The sequence below is a fragment of the Zonotrichia leucophrys genome, chromosome 6 (assembly GCF_028769735.1).
Source record: "Zonotrichia leucophrys gambelii isolate GWCS_2022_RI chromosome 6, RI_Zleu_2.0, whole genome shotgun sequence".
In the NCBI taxonomy this organism is placed as follows: Eukaryota; Metazoa; Chordata; class Aves; order Passeriformes; family Passerellidae; genus Zonotrichia; species Zonotrichia leucophrys.
Genome location: NC_088176.1, coordinates 6,914,965 through 6,936,534, shown reverse-complemented (window position 1 = coordinate 6,936,534; position 21,570 = coordinate 6,914,965). Strand labels below are relative to the sequence as shown.

Genomic DNA, 21,570 nt, shown 5'->3' with positions numbered 1-21,570 from the left:
AAGACTGAGGTTCAGCCAGAGAGCTCTGCAGTTCTGAGTCCTGCAAGGCAACTGACACATGGCAAGGAAAAGTGAACAATGCTGGGAAGCTCCACAGTGTCCCAAGAGAGAGCCACAGCATCCTGAACACCAGAAATCCAGTCCTCTCCTCTGCCTGCTTCCTATTCCAGACTATACCTTCTTCAGGACTGGAGAAGCATAGCTGTGCCTTAATTTGTTACTTTTTTTCTTTTCTTAAATCAAAATCCATCCTCCTTCCAAAGCCCCCAAGTGTGGGACCACAAGAACCAGAGCATCTCCTGTATTATTACAGTATTGAATAAGAGCAGCAGACTAATTGATAAAATCCTAACTCAAATCTTTTCCACCAGCTCTTAAATTAAGTGGGAAAAACTGTTCCCCCCTCATTTTGAACAAGTGTTAAATCTTGTTAGTGCACTGGGACATGTGCTGATTCCACTGACACAAACCTATTTACAAAGCAAAATCCCACTTCAACTAAAGACAGGAGCACTGAGCTCTAAATCAGTAGCAAAGGTGGTATCTTAATAAAAATGAAATGTAGCTGTTTATTTCTTTAAACTCCATTATCACCGATGATAGCAGTGGAACACCTGGTGTCCATTTGGTTGTTCCCAGAGTGGAGATCAGGGAACATCAACTCTGCAAACATATAAGGACAAAAAGCAGAGCCAAGCTGATGAAATTCTCTAAGTGGAGTCAGCTCAAGTGTCATTTCTTCTTGAGGTCACTTAGGGCCTTCTCCTAGAGACAAACAGGTCCAAGGGGTTGCCAGACCTTGTCTTGTGCATTTTGCACAGGCTGCTTTTCACCTTTTAGTTATGTTTCTACTAGAACAATCTACAGAGCTTTGTAACATTCCAGCCATACCCCAGTGTCCAGGGGAATTCTGCATGTCATTTGTATATATTTCCAGTGTGTTTGCTCTCAGTTCACCACTCTGAACTTCTCTCAAAGTTTGTGTTACGTGGGTAGTATAGAAAGGATCCCAGTGGTTACACTACTGTTAATCTCAGTAATCTCTCAGAACTTCTCTCAAATCTTGGGTTTCATGGGTAGTACAGAAAGGATCCCAGTGGTTACACAACTGTCCTACATCTACTTCATTCAGCAAGGAAATTAAAGGGATGCCTGGAGAAGGTCAGACTCTTTCACTATGAAAAGAATGTACCAAGCCCACTGAGAGTTTCCCAAAAGGGATAAGCCTTCCTCAAAAGACCCAGAAAACACAGGAGCATTTCACATCTGAAGTCACTTGATACAAGGTGAGGACTGGAGCTTAAAAATGATGTGGTTCTCTACTAACTCCCCCAGCAGATCTCCTACACCCCAACTATACAACACCAAAAATAAAAGCCTTCCCAGCCAAGACAAGACACACACATCCATATAATTCTCTTTCATGGGCCTCTCCTGATGAGTTGCTGCCTGGGAATTACCAGCCTCTGGACCTCCAAACATATTGTGGGAGCCAGCTCACTGATTGCAGAAATCTATGTCCATGGATATTGGAGCTATCAGAGAAACCAACCATTAAAGTTGTTTGCTAGTTTATCTATAAACTATCATCTGAAACAAATATTCCTATCTTTCTAGGAACCTTTCCAAGGATAAAGGAGACTATAAAACCACATGCAATGTTCGTTCACACATTAGTGGCAGGAGCTCCAAGACTCCATCGTAAGTAGTTCAGGTCTGGGTTTTTTTTCCTTGTACCTTGTCAGATTTGTGGCTTCTCATAGCACAGAAGCGTGGAGGGCAATGGCAGCTCATGTTCTCTAATCCTCATGCTAATTCTAAAGAAGCTCCTGTACATTTGATTAGAAGGGGAAAAAATCAGCCTGGATTTAAGTTATGCTTTTGTATATTTATGGCCCCCAATATCTCACAGAGCAAAGCTGACTGACACACAGTGTGTCTGGCACACAGCAGTCAGGGGTGCATCCTGCAGAACTCTGTTCACCTTGAGAAAATTCAGCACCAGGGGGCTGAGTGTGCTTGCTAAACGAGTGGGTTAGCAAATCCTAGCTGCTTCTTTTTCTACTGTTCCAGATGCTTGGAATTTGGATTCTTGCCCTGTTTCTGCTCAGCGCAGCAGAAGGTAAGCGTATGGGTTAGTGTTTGTATTGTCTCTCTATCCTGCTCTATTTCCCACCTATTTTTTAGGTGTTATTCTACACCCTGATGGCTTAAAACTTATTTATTGAGGTTAATGTCGTTCACTTTTCCATAGAGGAATGATGAGATGAGAGTGTGAGTGTTGTCTTTCTTCTCCCCTCTGGGAATTCTGACCTAAGAGTGAGCAAGAAAAGCTGATGTTTCCTATCTCAGAACAAAGCTACTGCTCTACTAAACATAGGGAATTCTTTCTTGTACTCTTATTAATGATGGAAATGGGGAAAAAAAGCCAGGGCAAGGGGGGAGGCAATCTAATGAGGGCATAGCTTTGTATTCAGCAGAAGACACTGGCTTGTGTGCTATAAGACTTCCCACGTGCACTCAGCTGTTCAGCACTGTCCCAAATTATTGCTGATTATCAGCAATATTTTGGCTTGGCATCAGGAGAAACTCATCAGCTGTCTCTGCCTTGGGCAAAGCAAACAGCTGGGAGAGGGTACCCAAGGATACCACAAAGGAATCCTCTGAAGACTTTGTTGATGAGAAATAGGGTGGCTTCTCTCCTTGGGATAAACTGCAACTCCTCAAAATCTAGGATAGGGCAACTGCTGGTCTTGGATTTCTGTAAACTGTGGGATTTTCTAGAATAAAAAAAAAAAAATCAAAGCCATGTTATGAGTTCTGACTGCTCCGTTTCTCTGCCCATCCACACTTTTTTGTTTTTGATCTTCATGCTACAGGCAAAGAAGTTTGCTATGATAGGCTTGGGTGCTTCACAGACGATATACCATGGTCTGGGACTGCAGAAAGGCCCATCTACAAATTGCCCTGGAAACCAGAGAGTGTAGACACTCACTTCCTCCTGTACACTAAAGAGAACATGAATAACTTTCAGGTAAGAATTGTTGTGGTTTAAACATTGGTGCATCACATGCAAAACTCGTAATTAAACACAGACTACAGCTGTGCTCCTTAAAAATGGCCAAACTGACGCTTTATTCAAAAGAACACCTCTTCCAGCTCCTTGGCAGGGTCCCCACTGAGAACTACTGGGAAACTGAGCATTTTGGGGTAACTTTTTTCCACAAAGAAAATGAAAGCACGCTGAAGTCTTGTTTGCTTTAAGATAGGTGTCAAAGCTTGGTCTGAATTCACGTGAACCTTCATGTGAATTCTTGCAGATGAGTTCAACATTGCAAAACTTTTAAACACCTGCACAGATAAGCACGGTTCAGGTCTTTGCAATTTTGAAAACTTATTTACAGAAAGCAGGTTTAAAGGTTTATTAAGTTCTTAATTAGCTATGCTAATTTATTTTTTTTTAATTTACATTATTGTAGGAGCTGTCTGCTGTTCAGAAGTCAACAATCAAGGCCTCAAATTTTAAGGCAAGCAGGAAGACCAGATTTATTGTACATGGATTTGTAGACGATGGAGAAGAAACCTGGTTGGCAGACATGTGCAAGGTAGGTACAACAGGGACACCCTTAGTTTGCATTTTTAAACACTTTCATGTAAATTGTCCGTTTTCCCCATTTCTAACAATTTTTTCTCATGGTATTTGTAGCGATAAGAAAGCAAAAATTTCATAAAAATGTACATCCAAAGGGACCTCAGGAGGAGCATTTCAAATAAAGCTTTCAATCCAGGACTTGCTATGAGCACTGGATGTAGTAAAGCACTTTGCTTTATTGATTTTTGTGCTAATTCCACAAATTATTTCCTAACTCTGTCCCTATGCAAAGTGCAATTCCAGCTTGTGGTTTTCTCAAGTCCTCCAAACATGCTTTTAATTGCAGCTAGAACTAATGAAAGCCCCATAGTCATGCAGCACAGAGCAAAATAACCCTTGATGGCACGTTGAGGATAAGGTTTTTCAATCATGAACAGAAATACAATTTTTAAAAATAATGTATTCCTATTTTACTTATGAGAACACTATGAGGAACAACGTGAAACTAAAATAAAGGTATTTCATGTTTACTGCATTCCCACTGCCTGCTTCTTTTTGATGCCAGATCAAAAGAAAAAGGATGGATGATCATTGGATTTGTCAGTTAATAATTTGTTTCAAGTACCAGAAGCAGATTGATGCTTTTATATTTTTCTGTCTTACATTTCGCATTTTAAAATAGAGGTTTATTTCCTGGAACTTCACAATCAATGAGATAGCTCACAATATATTTTTCAGCTTGTCCCTTAAATCCATTTGATCAGTTTTCATCTATTATGGTAGCCTGTGTTTTATCACAATACTCTAGTTCATATTTAGAAACAAATTGGTCTCAATGAATCTTTTCAATAAAGAGCAGAGCAAAGGGGATTGTGAATACATCAATCCTCCTCTGTGTATCTGTTACTTGCTTCCCTTCCCATTAAGCAGCAATCCTATCGGCAAATTGATTTTTACTACTTCTAGTATGGTCACTGACACTTTTACTGCCTTTTTTGTCCTTTGTCAGTTGTTGCCCTATACTTCAGCTGCTAAAACAAAATACTTTTAGCCAAACAATCCAGCTCAATGGAGAACAGTAAAGCTTCTGATTCTGTGGCAAAGTCTCTGCCTGCATATACATATTTCCAAATAGAGCCATAAATCTGAAATGAACACCAACATTTTATACACCATCTTATAAAAACACATTCTCTTTCTTACAAATCTGCATCAGAAAACCACTATTGGCTTTAACTATCAAAAATATTCTAATTGAATTTGAGTTAAAGTAGTACTTTTAAATCATTGAAGTGAATGGGTACATAAGTAGAGCTCTTATTTAGTGTTACATACCAAGTTTGTTTGAAAATAAAAATTGAACGTTTCATTATTGATATTGTTCTCCTTTCTGTAAAAAATACTGCTCTGGGTATTTGAAATGATTACTACATTACATATCACCCTCTTCCAGCATTGTGTGATCACACAAACCCCTCTGAGCACACATCCATGCTGCAGCTTTGCTTTTCAAACCATTCTCACACAAGTTCACACAAGCTTTAGTAGCTGAGCCACAATGACCAACATGAACTGATCCCATACTGTATTTACCACGGATTTTCCTTTTGTTTTATAAAACAGAGGATGCTTACTGTGGAAGATGTGAACTGCATCTGTGTGGACTGGCAGAGAGGTGCAATGTGTACGTACAGCCAGGCGTCCAACAACGTCCGCATCGTGGGCGCTGAAATCGCTTATTTCGTGAACGTCCTCAAGGTAAGAGACTGCTGCTCCTAAAGCTGTTCTGTAATACTGATGTCAAAGAAATACAGCTCTGGAGCTTTCACAAACGTGGGTGTAACCAGCAGAAAATATTGTCCTCTACTCCACCGTCAGTTGTGCTGAAAGCAAGCAGCACAATTTTTTGTTTAAAAGGAGAATATTCTGTGATAGCAGCGAGGCCTGCCAGCTTAAAGAGAGGAAATGCTAAGGAAATTCTCACAGTACAGCCAAAGAGTTACTCTGTAGATATTAACAATGCAGTGTAAAACTAAATATGCAGAAATAATGGATTAGCAAACTTCTTTTTCATGTAGACAACCAATGAGCTCACAGGAACACCATAAAACCAGCTGGCAGCACTGGCTGGGGACAAGCAGGACCCACCAGCTGTCCCAGGGAAAGCTGTGGTGGACAGTGCCCAAACCCACAGGGGATGGCTCCTTTTGCAGCCAGCTTCACATGGCAAGTGAACCTTGGTCTGAAGCCTTCTCTTAATCTAATTGCTTTCAACACAAATTTCCCATAAAAGAACTATAAATAACTAAAACCAGAGAGTGTACTGGGTCCAGCAGTGCTCTGACCCACCTCTCACTCTCCACATCTGCATTGCAACTACTGAATTCCTGTCCAAAAAGGCTGAAGGCATTTCTCATCTCATGGCCTCCTCCAGCTTGGAGTGGTGCTTTAACCTGCCAGGTGTAACTAAGAGTTCCTGCCTGGTTTATTCTTGCAAGCATTCTGTGAACCTTAATAGGTCCTCTGGAAGGATCCAGAGCCTCTCTTGAAGGATCCAGAGTCCCTCAGGACTCTTGGTAGAGCTGTCTGGAGTTATAACAACCTCCAAGCCAGTGCAGCAGCTGAATAAGGAGGTTTGGAAAAATCTCTGTGTTGGTCAGAAGTAACTGGCAAAGAGACGCTGAAACCCTAGAGGAGATTCTGAGTCAACAGGAAAAATTATAGTTTCCCAGCCCCTTTCAAATCCTCCCTGTTGCTGTCTGCTGATGCAGAGGGGCATGGCAATGTGTGTTTTCTGCTGTTTTGCAGGAGGAGTACGGGTACTCCCCAGCTGATGTTCACATCATTGGCCACAGCCTGGGAGCGCACGCTGCGGGCGAGGCCGGCCGCAGGTACCCGGGCATCGGCAGAATCACAGGTCAGTGCTGCAGCCACCTCCCAAAACCCACATCCTCATTTTATTCATGCCTGCATCACTTAGATATAAGAACCATGGGCAGCTATATTTGTGACATTCATTCTGAATCATCCCACTGTGATTGCTTCTCTGGGCTGCAGCACAGTCAGGGCAATTGGGATATTATGCTCCTTTCACACTGTACCCCAAGGAGCAGGGCTGTGCTAAGTGGGGGAAAGAGTGTGATCATTATTTTCCTTGCACATGTTACAGCAAAGGGATTTTTTTTTTTAATTCAGTACTTCCAGAGGTTAAAGCTGTGGGTTTGAGCTCCTTATTCATCATGTGGGCAATGCCAAGGGCATTGTGCATTAAGCAGAGTGGCTTTCATGGATAAAAGACAATTTTGGACGTTATTAACAAAACCCTTTTCAATTGTTGTTTTTACTCGGGGAGTTCAGGCTTTGTGAAACTTGGACTAATAGTCTACAAAATTCAGTTTAAAAGCAAACCCAAAATAAGCTGCCTAGGGACAAGAAGAGATGCAAGTATAAGGCAGCTAAAGCTGTGCAATTTACAAGAGTTTACAAGCACCTGAAATTGCTGCAGCAATTTGGGAAGCAAATTGATTCCATTTTCTGCTAGGTTCAAAAGCAAAGCTCATTGCTTCAAAACAAGATGTTTTTTCCCAAAATCTGACTGGAGCCTGACGTGGGCAGGCAGGTTTCAACATTTCAACACCTCCAAGCAGGGGGTGCTATCAGCACAAATTCCTCTGAGCACTCTGAAACAAGGGACTCTAGAAACCACCCAGATGGATCAGCTCCTTGGGATGCAGACACAGTAACCTCAGTTTGAGCAGGGTTATTAAAGAGAAGTTCAGTTAAAAGAAAAAAAAGTTAATTCTAAGTGTTGGCATTCAGTATTGCTGTAAGTATGCAAAGCAGTGACATTTAATAGGCTTTCCACAGGTGACTTCCTGGGAGAAAAGCCACTTGGAAGTCAAGAGCACACATCCTCATTTTATTAATGCCAATATTACTTAGATATAAGAACCATAGGCAACTAGATTTGTGACATTCATTATGTACCATCTATATGTAAAATGATTCTACACCTACATTTCTTTATTCATACATAACACTACTCTTTTTCTCTCAGGACTGGACCCTGCACAACCTTATTTTCAAGGCACTCCAATTGAAGTCAGACTGGATAAATCTGATGCAGAATTTGTTGACGTTATCCACACAGACACAGCTCCCACAATCCCCAACTTAGGTGAGTATGCAGCTCTACTCTACTGATTATTTATTATTTACTGCACTGGATTATCTATGCCCTGTGGCACTTCAGTGTCCTGATTGTTCACCGAGGCTGTTCTGGGGCAGAACAGAACAAATTCACCACTTCAGTCACTAGCAGCTCCTGTCCTAAAGCACCGTGCACAGGCAAACGTGGAGCCAGCAGCTACAGGTATGAGATAACATTCATTTAAAACGTGCTTACCCCCGTTTCCAATGCTCCAGGTTTTGGCATGGCGCCAGCTATAGGACATCTTGACTTTTATCCAAACGGAGGAGTTGAGATGCCCGGCTGTGACAAGAACCCCATTTCACAGATCGTAGATCTCGATGGCATCTGGGAAGGTAAGCGTGTTGTTTGCATCACAAATTCAGGGGGAGCCCTCTAAGTGCAGGCACTTATCTTGCCTTCATTCAGGTGTTTTACATTGGCTTTTGGTGTATTATCCACCAGCTGCAGGCTGCACGGAAGCTGTTAAAATGCTCAAAACACGCCACTTTTCCAGAGCTTATTAAAAAATAAACAAGACAAAGGGTTTGCCTCTGGAAAATGTGTTTCCTCTAAAGGATCTAATATCAGAAACAAAAGTTGTTGGAGCTGTGCCAAACATTTTGCAGGGTCTTTTAAGAGCACATTGCATTTTGTGCCTAAGTGCCCAGCAGCAGCACTGGTGGAATTGGGCAAAGATGCTCACAGCTTCTCCTGGGAGAGTGTCTTTGGCTGAAATTCTTCGGAGACAGAGCAATTAATTCGATTCATTGTTAAGTTACAGATTACAACCGGAGTTGCATTGAAGTGATCTCATTGCGCCTATTTTTAGGCAGCTAAAAAAAGATTGGCACGTAGTTGCTCAAATACACTGTTCTTTGTTGTTTAACGTGGTTCTTATAAAATCGCTAAGTATCAGAGGGTTCCTATGTATATTTCTAAAATTAAATTGCACATAAGATTTAAAAAAAAATAAAACCCCGAAGATTTCTGCTGTGGAGATTTTTCAGTACATTTTCTGAGCTCTTTCTTACACTACTGCAAACAACTTAAACTCTGGGAATCCATTTTCTGATTTGTGATCGCTAGCTTTTTACTCCACGTTTTATTCAATGCAGCTGGAGGCATTACTTTTTCATTCTTGCCCCCCTTTTTTTTTAATAGACTAAACTTGTTATCATAATGGGGAATTAAAGCACAAAGAAATAACTGCGTAGTGTATGGTCTTCTTTTTAACCTGAAGTCAGGAAAATACAGGCAACACAAAGGAAAATAATATATTCATTATTTTAATTTTAAGAGTCTCCCTTTCCTAAGTACCCCCCAAATAATAATAATTTTGTTTTGAAGCCCTCAGCTGGAGCAAATCTGCACTGCCCTAGGAAGTTCACTGTTAAATACTTTTCATTTGGTTTTCTTTTGTTATGGTAATGAAACTGTTGCCTACAAAAGACCTGCTGCAGGCAGCTCTGGTTTCTATTGTTAAACTCGGTCAGATTGCTTGAATAAGTGGTTTTTTTGAGGGGCAGGGGCTGGGCTGGGCTGCACAGTCGGTTCCACAAAGCATTTCAAGTTTGCATTTTGTACCTGTTGAGCCAGTGACATTCCTTAGGGAATCATCCCTTGGGGTGAGCGCATCCGAAGCAGGAAAGGTTCCAACCTCACGTTTGACTCTCCAAGAATTGAAACGAGGTTTTTGAGGAGGAATGCTGCATCCCGGTGACGTGGGTTTCTTTCCTTGAGTGGGAAGAGAAAAGGAGAACCAACCTGGGCGCATCTTTTCACAGGAACTCGGGACTTCGTGGCTTGCAATCACCTGAGGAGTTACAAGTACTACTCGGACAGTATTGTCTACCCTGATGGATTTTTAGGCTATGCCTGTGCTTCATATGATCTTTTTAAAGAAGTAAGTATTTCTCAGAGCTTCAGGATGGACCCTATTGAAAGCATTATTAAAAATAAATCCTTTATCTAATTGTTTTTTCTTTTCCTTGTCTGGCTGGATAATGTTATTAATAGATACATTTGTTTTCACTAGGGAAGCTGTTTCCCATGCCCAGAAGCGGGATGCCCAACTATGGGTCACTATGCAGACAGATTCAAGGACCAGGTTAAAAATGAGTTCACAAAACTTTACCTGAATACTAGAGAGGCCAAGGATTTTCCTCGTGAGTTCTGAATGCTTCCATTGCTACCTACTCCTCATAAAAATTTTCTTTTCCTGTTCGACAGTTAACTTTAGCAGATCTCATCACAGTGCAAAGTCTCTTCTGTTCTTCATGCTTTTTCTTCTTTTGCCCCATCACTAATGCCAGTTTGGGGCCCTACAGGACAAGACACTGACAAACTGGAGTCTAGTGGAGGTTACTGAGATGTTTGGAGAACTGCAAGGTTCAAGAAGGGAGGAGAGACAATGCACAGAAGTTGCAGAAAGGAAATTTCTTATTAAATAGTATGAAAATTACATCAGATCACAATGGTTAATGGAGGAAGAGGGGCCCAGAGAAGCTGGGAAATCTCCATCATTGGAGATACCAAAAACTCCATTTGACAAAGGCCAAGAACAAGCTGATCACAGCTGTTGGATGGACAAGATGAGCTCCTTTGCAACCTCAGTTATCCTAAGTGCCAGCTCTCACAACACACTGCTTAGTTTGCTCTTGTAGAAGCACAAATCAGAATCTCCTTGAGCTCCTTTTGGTAATTGCACTCTAAAAGGAAGTTCCCACCAACAAAAATTATTTTCCTGGAGCTTCAGGATTCTTTCATGCTGCTTAGATTCTGCATCTGTATTTATTGCCTAACATCCCTTTATTTCCAGCTTGACTCTGTATGAAAACCTTAATGGTCAAAATGCTGAGATCTGTATAGTATTTACTACAATATGGACTAGTTTTCTCTTTTTTCTCTCCCAGAAAGTAACACAAATGTCTTCCATTTCTCATGTTGATCTCATTAGGACATAGCAGATTTGACTCACTGGTGTTTTATATTTTCTGCTCTCAACTATACTGTACAGACACACAAGATAAAAAAACACCCTAGAATTTGATGTTTTGGGGACTGTTTCTCCCTGGGTACAGTCTAAATAATTCTATTTCTTCTGTGTAGTTTGGAGGTACAAAGTTTCCGTGACCCTCTCTGGAAATAGCAAATTAGAAGGATACGTAAATGTGGCCCTCTATGGCACTGGTGGGAACACAAAGCAGCACCAGATCATCAAGTAAGTTAAAAATTCAATAGAAAAGAAACTTTTCTTCTAGAACCCTTAATTTGTATTTGTAATTAATAATTCTGTTTTAATTGGTCTTATGAAGAGAGAAACAAAAAGGCAGCATTTCAGGCCCACCTGCCTTTGCTGCCTCTGAATAAATGATTTGGGATGAATTACATCAGAAATCTGGCAGTAATGTTGCTGCCATATAATGGGATAAATGTTGTGTCTCTGCTGAATTCCTACCCTCTTGCCACCACAGCAGAGCCTTTGACAAGACTGGTAGTTAACAGTAAATATTGCCATGCCTCACATCCATAAAATGCTGTTTTTCACAGGGGTAACCTCAAACCAGGCAACACTTACACAGCCTACATTGATGCAGAAGTTAATGTAGGAGAAGTTACCAAGGTTAAATTCCTTTGGAACAACAACTGGGTCAACCCAACTCTTCCTAAACTGGGAGCTGCAACCATCACAGTGGAAGTTGGGCAGACTAGAAGAGAGTAAGTATTGTGAAAGTCTTGAAAGTTACTGGAGAAGATAGGTGACAAAATTATAAGTGGAGTGGAAGCCTTTCCACAAGAAAAGTTATTGAAGGTGTTAAAAGGAAAAGATTCTCAAGGAAACCTTTTCTTTCCTTCCTTTCAAGACACTGTTCATCCATAGCTCTATTCACTGCTACTTCAACCCTTTGCCTTAAATAACCTCAAAGAAAAACTGAAAATCTCTCCAGGCTTTAGAAGAACAAACTTTCTGTAAAACCTTTTGGGTGAGAAAAATTAATGCTGGCTTGGATTGTCAGCATCATTCTTGCCAAACTCCTTCTGTCCATAAAAACAGATTATTTGTGGGTCTGATTCACTGTCAGCTGGAACCAGCCAAGTATTCCATTGGTATCGATGGCCCCTAAAGGTCATGACTGACTAAAGAGGATGGTGATAAAAAATCCACCTTTCCAATGAGGAACAGCAACACTTAGAGCCTACTGAAAAGCTACCTATAAAGCTGAGGGAAAAAGGCTAAAATTGAATTCTGTAGACTTTGTAAAGCACAACGTGGATGTTCAGATTATAGAAGCATGGTTTACTGATCCAGTTTTATTAATTTTCCTGGATTTTAAACATTAATTCCTTCATTTTCTTGATCAGTTATTTTATTTTATCCAGATCATGAGTTGGTATCTAGAACAAGAGGTACAGTTTAAATTTTATTTATTCTATTTTCAAATGAGCAGTTAAAATTCCACCACTTAAAAGACAACATGAGAGGTGGAAACAGTTTCAAGCAAAGTGAAATTATTACAGCCAAGTAGCACTTGAACTCATCTTAAGCAGAGGTCCTAAGTCAGGTTGTAATTTCCAGTCACCAAAGCACATTGCTGACAAAGTGTATTTCTGTAGATAGTGTAACATATATCACAATAGGAACTCACTCTTCTACTGACTTATGGCCTTTGCACAAATAGTTATGGCCACCTCTATAGAGATGGTAGCACAAAATCTGGGGAAAACCCCCAAAACTGTAACGTTAAAGTAAGGTGGGCAATGAAGCAGAATGAATACAGTCTATCAGTGCTTTCCCCAGCAGTTGTATTTCAAATTTGGAAGCTCAAAGTTTGTTCTGTTCATTTGTCTGATGGCAGATCAGGTTGTGTTACCATCAGTGTAAATCCACCCGTGTAATTTCAGCAGCTCAAGGTGCTCTCCTTTCCTTTCTCCTCAGGTACCGTTTCTGTGGCTCTGAGACCGTGAGGGAGGATGTCCTGCAGACTCTGACTGCTTGCTAACACCGTGTTCAGATCCCCAAATCCTGCTACCAATAAAAGCTACTCATGCAGAAAACACTGGAACGTGTGTTACTGATGGTGTGTGTTGTTTGGGGTGGGGTTTTGCTGGTTTGGGAGGCAGAGGTTTAGTCTGTGGATGCCTCTCTAGAGACAGAATTTTTAGAGTGGCTTTAGGAGTGAATGTGCCAAAACCTGTTGAAGAATTTCCTTGCTTTCAGCCTGTTTCAAAATAATTTCAAGCAAGAGGAAAGGGGGCAGGTAACAGAAACAAATTGATTTCTGTCCCCGTGCAATCCTGCCTCATGTCCCTCAGCATTCTGCTGGACAAGGGGCTTTGTCTCCTCTGCTGCCAGAGGAATCTCATCCTCACTGATAAAACCTCAGAGAACTGCTGGGGATCTGCTGCTCCACACATCTACTGCTCCTGGGGATCCTCTCTCAGTATCTCCTGACCTCTCCTGGGTCTCTCTGGGTGAGTTTTCCTCACCCAGAACACCCTGTCCTGAAGGACATCAACCCCCAGCAGGGCTTTACATTCTGTGTAGTGGTGGAGGTGGAAACCAATTTATTTAGTATAGAAAAAAAAGTGGTGTCTTTTTGTTGTTGTTTGTTTGTTTGTTTGTTTTTTTAATTGAGTGCATTCTGCCAGCCCTCACAGGGTGATGGGAAGGAGATAGGGGATGTGAATAATAGACAAAGAAACATCAGCACTGAAGATTAACAACCTATGGGCATGCTCTGGGCTGAAGTAAGTTCTTTATATAAAAGCCAAAGTGCTCCTTGCTTTAACACAACTGAAGAGAATATCCTCCAGCAATTTCAGTTTTAGTCAGAGACATGCAGGCTTGCTTTTATGCTTGAAAACCTAAATTGTACTTCTGCTTCTTGCCCAGATTAAAAGGTACTATTTGACTTAGATTAGATGTATGGAAGGAGTTCTGTATTACAGGAGTGTTAAAACTGGCCCAGGTTGCCCTGAGAGGTATTAGGTGCCCCATCTCTGGAAATATTCAACACTAGGCTGGTTGAATTTGCTGAATTCCTGGAGTATCCCCCTGTCACATTCCTTCTCTCCCCGTGCAGCAGCAAGCACACAGCAGAGTTCTCTTTGTGTGCTTTCCTCCCAGCCTATGCTGTCCTGAAGGACACTTAAAAGCTGACATTTATTTTGTCTCCAGTTTTTCCCAAAAGTGGTCAGTCTTATAGAATGATAGAATCAGGCCTAATAAATGCAAGGATTTGAGTTCTTTGTCCTGCATCAGGCTCTGCTAAGTCCAGCTCTGGGTTGCTCCTGCAATGCCTTCCTTGGCTTTCCATGGCTGCAGTTGGGCAGGAGGAAGAGGATCCAGCCACAGGAACAGAGGGTTTCACACTTCATCCAGTCCTTGGAGGAGCACACAAACCTCTCCAGGAAGATAAATAGTTGTGGGTTTATGAATAGCCACGGACAGGGGAGCTGGTGTCTGATGCTGGGTTTTCACGCAGCCCCCGTCCCTCTGGCATCCCCTGCTTCCTTCTGCCTTCCCTGTTTGTGTCTCCCAGGATTTGGTGTCCTGATCTCAGTGCCTCCTGCTGAGGAAACCTCAACAGGGTTATTAACTTCCTAACACTGCAGAAGAGTTTCTCCTTTGTCTTTTGTTCCATTATCTTGGAATAAGCATGTTCTTGCCTACACAATTGTTTTGACAGTTATGATATTCTCAGCATTATCCTCTGCCATAGCCACTTCAGCAGCCCGTGTAATTTTAACAAACACCCAACAGAATCAAGACGTTAAAGTTGACAATAGCATAATAAAAAATCTCCTTTTAATAATGAACTGGAGCTGCCGTCATCCTGTTTCAGCAGAGTAAAATCTCTCCCCCCCTCCCGAACACTTTACAAAGCTATTACATAAAATGCAATGTTAAATGAACAACAAATTACTTTCCCTTTAGCTAGCTTTTAATGCTAATGGTGCTATTTATTCCTGACCTTTTGAAATATTAGATTTTTTAAATGACAACATAAAAAGAATTCTTGTTTGAAAACGCGAGCGACTTTAAACCACATGTTATTACTTGTAAGTATAGCATGCACATGCATCATTCATTTCAGTGTCCCATTTAGGGCTAATTGGTATATATTTCAGTTGACATATATTGTTCTCCTGCAAACGTGTCAAATTCCTTAACGATGGCGGTGACAAAAGCAGAACGCTTGAGATATATAAATTATGCTCTTTACCATATAATCATTCTTATCTATTGGGAATGGTATTTGTGACAAACTATGGTCAAAAATACACTGCAAATTGATTTTTAGTTTTTTTTTTTTAAACTTTAATATCACACCATTCACGGCAAGTCTTTGATTGCATCCTTAAATGTAGAAATGTTTTGATTTTTATCTGCTTTTGAAAAGCTCACTTTATTTATTAAAGGAAGAGTAGCACAGCAAGGATCTTAAAATGTATCTTTTGTTATCAGCATAAGGAAAAAAAATGGGCTGTAATTGTGGATATAGAGTGAGTAATTTGGTGAAAAACGCTTTGTGCTATAGTTAAGGTTTTATAATTCCTGCCAGAAATTACTATTATTTTGTTGGTGGGCAGCATTGCAAGAAGAATTTTAAATATTTTAAATATGGGAACAACTTGGGCCACGTATTTCCATTACATTTTAGACTGCTGCGTGCGATGCATTTTCCCCCTTTATTACAAATCATCTTAGAATCAGACAAAAAAACCAAAAATTGAAGATTTCATGTGACTCTAATTATTACTGCAGTGCTCATTGTTGTCTTTAGACAATGCTGTCCACAGTCATTACTTTGCTCCATAAATCAGTAGCATAATGAGGTTCTATCTTTCAAGAAATATTTGAGCGTATCTTAATTTGGCATTGATGAATTCTCCTTCCCGAATCTCTGGAGGGTTTTTTTTAATCTAGTTTGTCATTTTAGAGCTTTCATCACCTAGCCCCAGCTGACAGTGTTGGCTGTGTATTTATTTCCATACCTTCCTGGGATGGGTCCTCAGAGGTTGCAAATAGGAATTTTATGATGTTATGCCTTGAAGGCTGTTTCTCCTTGATTGGAGTGTAATTTCCCACATTGTTTTGCCCCACCTTCATCTTTCAGAAATATATACCATGTGTGGTTGTAAAAAAGTGTGGAAAAAGGGTTAAATTTGTTAACATCTTGTTGCTGGTAGAAACTGGGAGCAGTTTCTTTGACAAAAGAGATGTTCACTGGAAATAAATACCAAAGAAATTATATAATAAGTTCAGATACCATTTTTCTTCTAAAGTTTGAAGGCAAGAGAAAGGTAAGTTAAAAAAGGTCAGCAGAGGGCAGAGGAAGAAAGGAGAGGGTTGATGTGATGCTCCACAGCTCTAAATCAAAAAATACCAATAGTGCCCTACATGACACTTACTGCTAAACTGTGCTTGCAGACAAACAGAAACAAGAACCAAAGTACTCTTTAAATTATTCTGAATGTTGTGTTCAAATACACAGGAACAACTGTGTATTTGAACTTGCCATCACTTTGATGACCTCTATTTTGTGAGAGCCAAAGAAAAAAGTTGCATTCAAGTCCCTCCTTGTGCTCTGGCCCATGGAATTATTGTTGTGTGTTTATCCTAAGAAAGATATTACCTTTAATTGCATTAAGTAGATAACGGCTTCACATCCAACCAATTAGGGAGGTGAAGGGGAAAAAAAGGGATCTAAACCTCCACAGTAATGCATTAGTTCAGCTCATAATTCCCACTAGTGTAATTTAGCATACAATTTATATAACCTAAGAGTCAATTCCGCATGAAAAATAACAGCAATGAACATTACTGGTGGCTTGGGTGCCTGAGCTGGGGGTGTGCAGTTCCAGAGGATGGATTCTCTGGGAGTCCTGATTATCCTCTTTGGAAAGTGAGTGCAGCCCTGAGTGCAGCACCATTTCTCTCTCAGAAGAGGTTCTTCATGGAGGAGGAATATATACAGTCATCACCTTAATTATGTGGGATGTAAAACACAGGATAAGCTTGACCTGCCTGGGGTGATGGAGGAGCAGGAGCCACCCCTTCCTTCTCCCAGCACGAAGCACTCTGTCCTACAGCCCAGAAAATACCACAGGAGCTGCTCAAAAAGAAATTAAACCAACTCTTGGTTCAGACTAACCTTTAGTTCTTTACCCAAACACCAGCCTCCTCTCTTTTGATGAGGGGAAGGAAATCACCAGGAGGGAAGTGAGCAAGGGTTCTCCACCACCCCCAGCTCCCACCAAGGTGCTCTCAGTCCCCTGGGGGATTCTGTGGCCTGACCTCACATCTCCTTCCAGCCTTCCTCATCTCCCTGTTGCCAGCAGGTTGGAAATCAGTGCAGCTGACCCTTTTGTAGCCCTGCAGAGGCACAGAAAATTCAGCAGGAGCCAGAGAGGATGTGTTTGCCCCTCTGCCATCACCCAGGGCTTGGCAGAGGAGGATTCTCCCCTCATTAAGGCCAGACTGTAGATCCTCAAGCCTTTGCTTTAATTCCAAAAGGAGCCAAAATATCTTTGCTGGGTCATGAAAACCAGCCTCTCATTCCCTCCCACAGAACCTGAATTAGGAATCCTCTCCTGGTGGCTGTGACAGAGGGGACATTGCTCATGTGCCCTCCCTTGTTGGCTCTGAAGGGATGGAAACACAGCAGCAGAAAGCAGCATATTTGTACAGCATAAGGTAATAAAAAACTTCCTTTTAACCAGGGAAAACTGTTAAAAGTGGAGAGCAGAGTGACTGCACCAAAGAACAATTCTCCTTTTGACCCACAGAGAAAGAGGTGCTTAATAAAAGTATATGAGCACGGACAGTGTGAAGATAACTGTCTGATCAGATAATGGAATTGTTTTCAGTGATAAGAATGAATCCATTACTAATGCAAATAACTATAATAATTATAATTTGCAATACAGTAAAAATCACCTAGTCTACCTCCTCCTCTGACAGGAGACTGTATAATAAATTATAGGCTGAGAAAAAAAAAATCAAAGGGATAAAGGTTAAAAGATTAAAAAAAATTCTGAAACTTAAATGCTTAACAGGGAAGTCAAGACCTGAAAGCAGAAATTGGTGCTATTAAATAAAGCAATTGTGAAGAATGAGATATTATGGAATTGATTAACAAACCAGAAACCAAGCATTTCCTCATATCACTACCTCTTGTCACAGATTTCAATAATTCTGAAAGAACAAAAAATTAAGAGTTGGCGTATAACAAGGAAATTAATTATTTAAATGTAGGTGAATATGCTAATAGTACCCTGGGAAGATGAATATAACTTCACAGACAAAAAGCCCCAGAAGGTTCAGTAAATTTGAGGAGTTTCTCCAGTTGCTTTTGCTTTGCTTTAGTATCCAAAACTGGTCCAGCTGCTCCCAGGACTGCTCATCTACAGGGCAGATCTTTTGGGGTTTTCTGGGCACACCAAATTACCCATACCAATCCCATAATCTTTGTTCCTGTGAGGTATTTTGGGCATGGAGACTGTAAAAAATGCTTTATTTCAGCTTTGGAGGAGTAGAATAGAGCAGATGAAACAAATCCTGTGTGCAGAGTTTGCACTACAGTGAGCTGTTTTCTTGCTTATAGCAATTCTGCTTTCTGGTTAAGCAGAGAGGAAATAGTGATGCACAAGGTTTATCACTCACTGTTGGCACCAAACCATTCATAGCTTTAGGTGAGCATTGGGAATCTCCCAAGAGATCATGGGATTCTTCCTCAGCCATCAACTGGAGTAAAACAGCTATTAAATAATTGAGTCTAAAGCACTGTCTTCCAAAACTCTCCATTTAGATCTACATTTTCCAAAGGTCAGGATGTGTCATAACAGCCACAGAGAAAAGCCAGGGATTTTAATAACAGGGGTGTGTGAGGGAGATTTAGACCCCCAGAGGTGCTGACATCTAGTCAAAAGTAGGGGGTTTTAATCTGACTACCAGATTAAATTAATATTTAATTCAGAGTGGAACCTGATTTTCTGTGCTTGGTGTATTTTCCTGCATTTTAAATTCAGAGTAAAAAGCTCAATGTACCCTGCCAAACCTTCCCCCTCAAGTCATTCATGAAGTCAGAGATTTCTCACCCTCTTTGAAGTTTTCACTGCAGCACTTTTCCTGCAGCTCACAAACACTTCAGGCCTGCAGAGCACCAGCAGTTTATCAGAACCTCCACAGTGCAGGAGTTCAAGGAAAATGCTTTAATGATGCAAATTCTAAAAGCACTCTGAGTGGAAAACTCACAGTCTGCTTCACACCATGACTGGTGGTTGCCTCCTAAGCACCATTTATCCAAAACACACCCAGCCAATATAACTCCTGCAGCAATCTCCCAAGGTTTAAACACATACCTTTCAGCTTAAGCACAGGAAGGCCTTTAATCAATGTTTGCAAAAGACAAAACCACAACGTGCCTCAAATCCCCAGTCCCTTTTCATTGGTTGTTGATGTTTCAGGGCTGTTTTGGACAGGGATGCTCCCAGCACGAGCCCTTCACGTGTGTTCCCACAGAACAACTTCAGCATCAGCTCCCAAATCTCCTCCCAGCAATAAGATGCTTATCTGCCAGAAACCAGCATGCACTGCCTAATCCTCAAAGCTCCCAACAGAGCCATAAAAAAGATCACAGGTCTATAAAACATGATGGAAGGAGCTGGGATTTAATTAAATAATTAGATTCAGGGCATGCATGAAACTGGTCTTCAGATATGTCAAAATGTGTCAGGGCAGGAATGAGATGAATTGTTCCCATGTTCTCTAGGGGTAGGACAACCACAGAGAGTCAAAGCTGACATTATGTAAGACTTCAGACAGATGAGGACAGGGAAACAAACAAACTGCCAGAGCAGGTAACACCATTTCAGAAGTTTTAAACATCAGAAGTTTTTAAAACATATTAAACAAAAGTTGGGAGTAGTTTAGGCAGAATTAATATTGTTTTGCATCAGAAGGTTATACATGATTGATACCTGAAATCCTTTCCAGCTACATGAAACTCCTGTGATGCTCTGACAGAGCTGCAGTTGCAGTCAGCAAAAATACTCGATGGATCTGAAAAAAGAAAAAAAAATTATTAAATCCTACTTGAATTATTGAATTATTATATGCTATTGAATTATTATATGCTATTGAATTAGTATATGGTACTTGACTCTGAAGGGAGAAATTAAAATTCCTTTGGTGGGATATGGTCAGCCTAGTTTGTACATCTCCTCAGTCCTGGAACATCCTCAATCAGTGTGTGGTACTTTTTGATCTTCAATCTCAAGTGTTTCACCCCTAAGACAAAACAGAAGAACTGCAACACTAATCTTAAAGTGTTTTGGAACATCCTCAGTGATGCTACCTGATTCTTCATCTGCCATACACAATTATCAGGCAGAAATGTTGACCTTGTTTCCTGAGCAGAAAAATCAGTTCTCCTGTCCCCTGTGTAAGGAATTTCTCATGGACAAGGCTGTGTGTTCACAACACCCTGCAGACAGTGCTGCTATCCAGACCTCTGCCAACACAAAGAATATCAGGAGAAAATCATCTGAAGGAGGATGCTGGAATGTTGCTTGTGGGAAAAAAACCAGATTTAGATACAATTCCTGCATACATCAAGCAGAACCAGCACCTTCTCTGCTGGGTTCTGCTCGACTTACTTAATTTCCTTCAACTCCACTCATTTTGAAGAGTCAATAGCTTTCCAGGCAAAGTGTTGGTGGGGAGGCACAGGCTGAGAAAACAGATCCATTGTGATTGTCACAGATGAAGAACAAACCTTGTGAGCAATGCAGTCCCTCAGAGCTGTAGCTGCAGCCCTGTGGGTGTTACCAATGTGTGAGAAGCACCGAGGCTGCAGAGGAAGAGGATGTGCTCAGCCTGGTGTCTGCCCTTATCAGCTGATGGCAGAAGGAAGCTCCCACTAGAGGTGCAGAGATTACTCCTCAAAGGGAAGGAAATACTCCTTGTTGCCCTTAGGAAAGGGAGAGTCACCTTTCTCACTGCTTAGATTGCTGCAGTTGAACAAACCCTGGCAGCCACAGCTCTGTCTCACCACTCGGCTTTGAAATCATCCCTGTAACTGCTGGAGCACTCCACTGCCTCTGTTCCAGCACATCCAGGGCCTACTCACACTTCTCTCCAGCCAATTCCTTTCTTTCCTTATGTTGCAGTAAAGTGGAAAAATTATAAGAATTATAATCATAATATCAGGCCTGCTCTGTTAGCCTGTCATTTCTTCTAAGGGAAGCTAGCACCCTGCATATTCCCATGTGAAGGCTATCCTGGTGTGAGCAGTTTCTCAGCATAAGAATCTATTCCTGGGTAAAAAAAACAGCTAGCACCTGTATAAACTGTTTATATATTGTTAGACAGAAAAATGAAAACTATCTCTCACAAACAACGTTTCCTGCACGTACACACTGGGGGTTTGAGTGACCAATCAATACAGGATAACAACTTCTTACTAACCAATGAAAGTAATTGGCAAGAAAACTACTGACCAATTGGAGTCACACATGAGGTCTTTAAAACTGCATAAAAACTAGTTACATGAATAAAGAATGAGCTTTTCTCCACCATGAAGAAAATGGGGTCCATGTGATTTATTCCCATATCCTCACACTCCGTCTGGCATCGTCCTCCTCTGCTGCACTCACAATACTCCCAGAGCAAACTGAGATTTATTTTTCATTTCTCTATGTCTGTGTCAGCTCACCTGTGGACACTGACAGAAGGGTCACAGTGGCTGCAATCTACCAAGTTCTTAATTGTTTTGCCATT

The 21,570-nt window shown here is 41.1% G+C and overlaps 1 protein-coding gene across 1 annotated transcript; it reads left to right on the top strand.

Moving 5' to 3' along the window:
• The first annotated feature begins 2,073 nt into the window (after nucleotides 1-2,073).
• LOC135449921 (pancreatic triacylglycerol lipase-like) lies at nucleotides 2,074-12,845 on the top strand. The gene is made up of 12 exons (XM_064717376.1): nucleotides 2,074-2,122; nucleotides 2,880-3,034; nucleotides 3,480-3,605; nucleotides 5,216-5,350; nucleotides 6,401-6,509; nucleotides 7,650-7,769; nucleotides 8,018-8,137; nucleotides 9,569-9,687; nucleotides 9,820-9,949; nucleotides 10,893-11,004; nucleotides 11,334-11,501; nucleotides 12,721-12,845. The coding sequence occupies exons 1-12, from the start codon at nucleotides 2,074-2,076 to the stop codon at nucleotides 12,782-12,784; spliced, it is 1,407 nt and encodes a 468-aa protein (XP_064573446.1). The 3' UTR covers nucleotides 12,785-12,845.
• The last annotated feature ends 8,725 nt before the right edge of the window (nucleotides 12,846-21,570 follow it).

Excerpts from the sequence above, each read along its gene's own strand:
- LOC135449921 (XM_064717376.1), top strand. The coding sequence starts at position 2,074 with ATGCTTGGAATTTGGATTCTTGCCCTGTTTCTGCTCAGCGCAGCAGAA. Across the intron at positions 7,770-8,017 it reads TCCCACAATCCCCAACTTAG|GTTTTGGCATGGCGCCAGCT; the intron begins GTGAGTATGCAG and ends CCAATGCTCCAG. Across the intron at positions 9,950-10,892 it reads AGAGGCCAAGGATTTTCCTC|TTTGGAGGTACAAAGTTTCC; the intron begins GTGAGTTCTGAA and ends TCTTCTGTGTAG.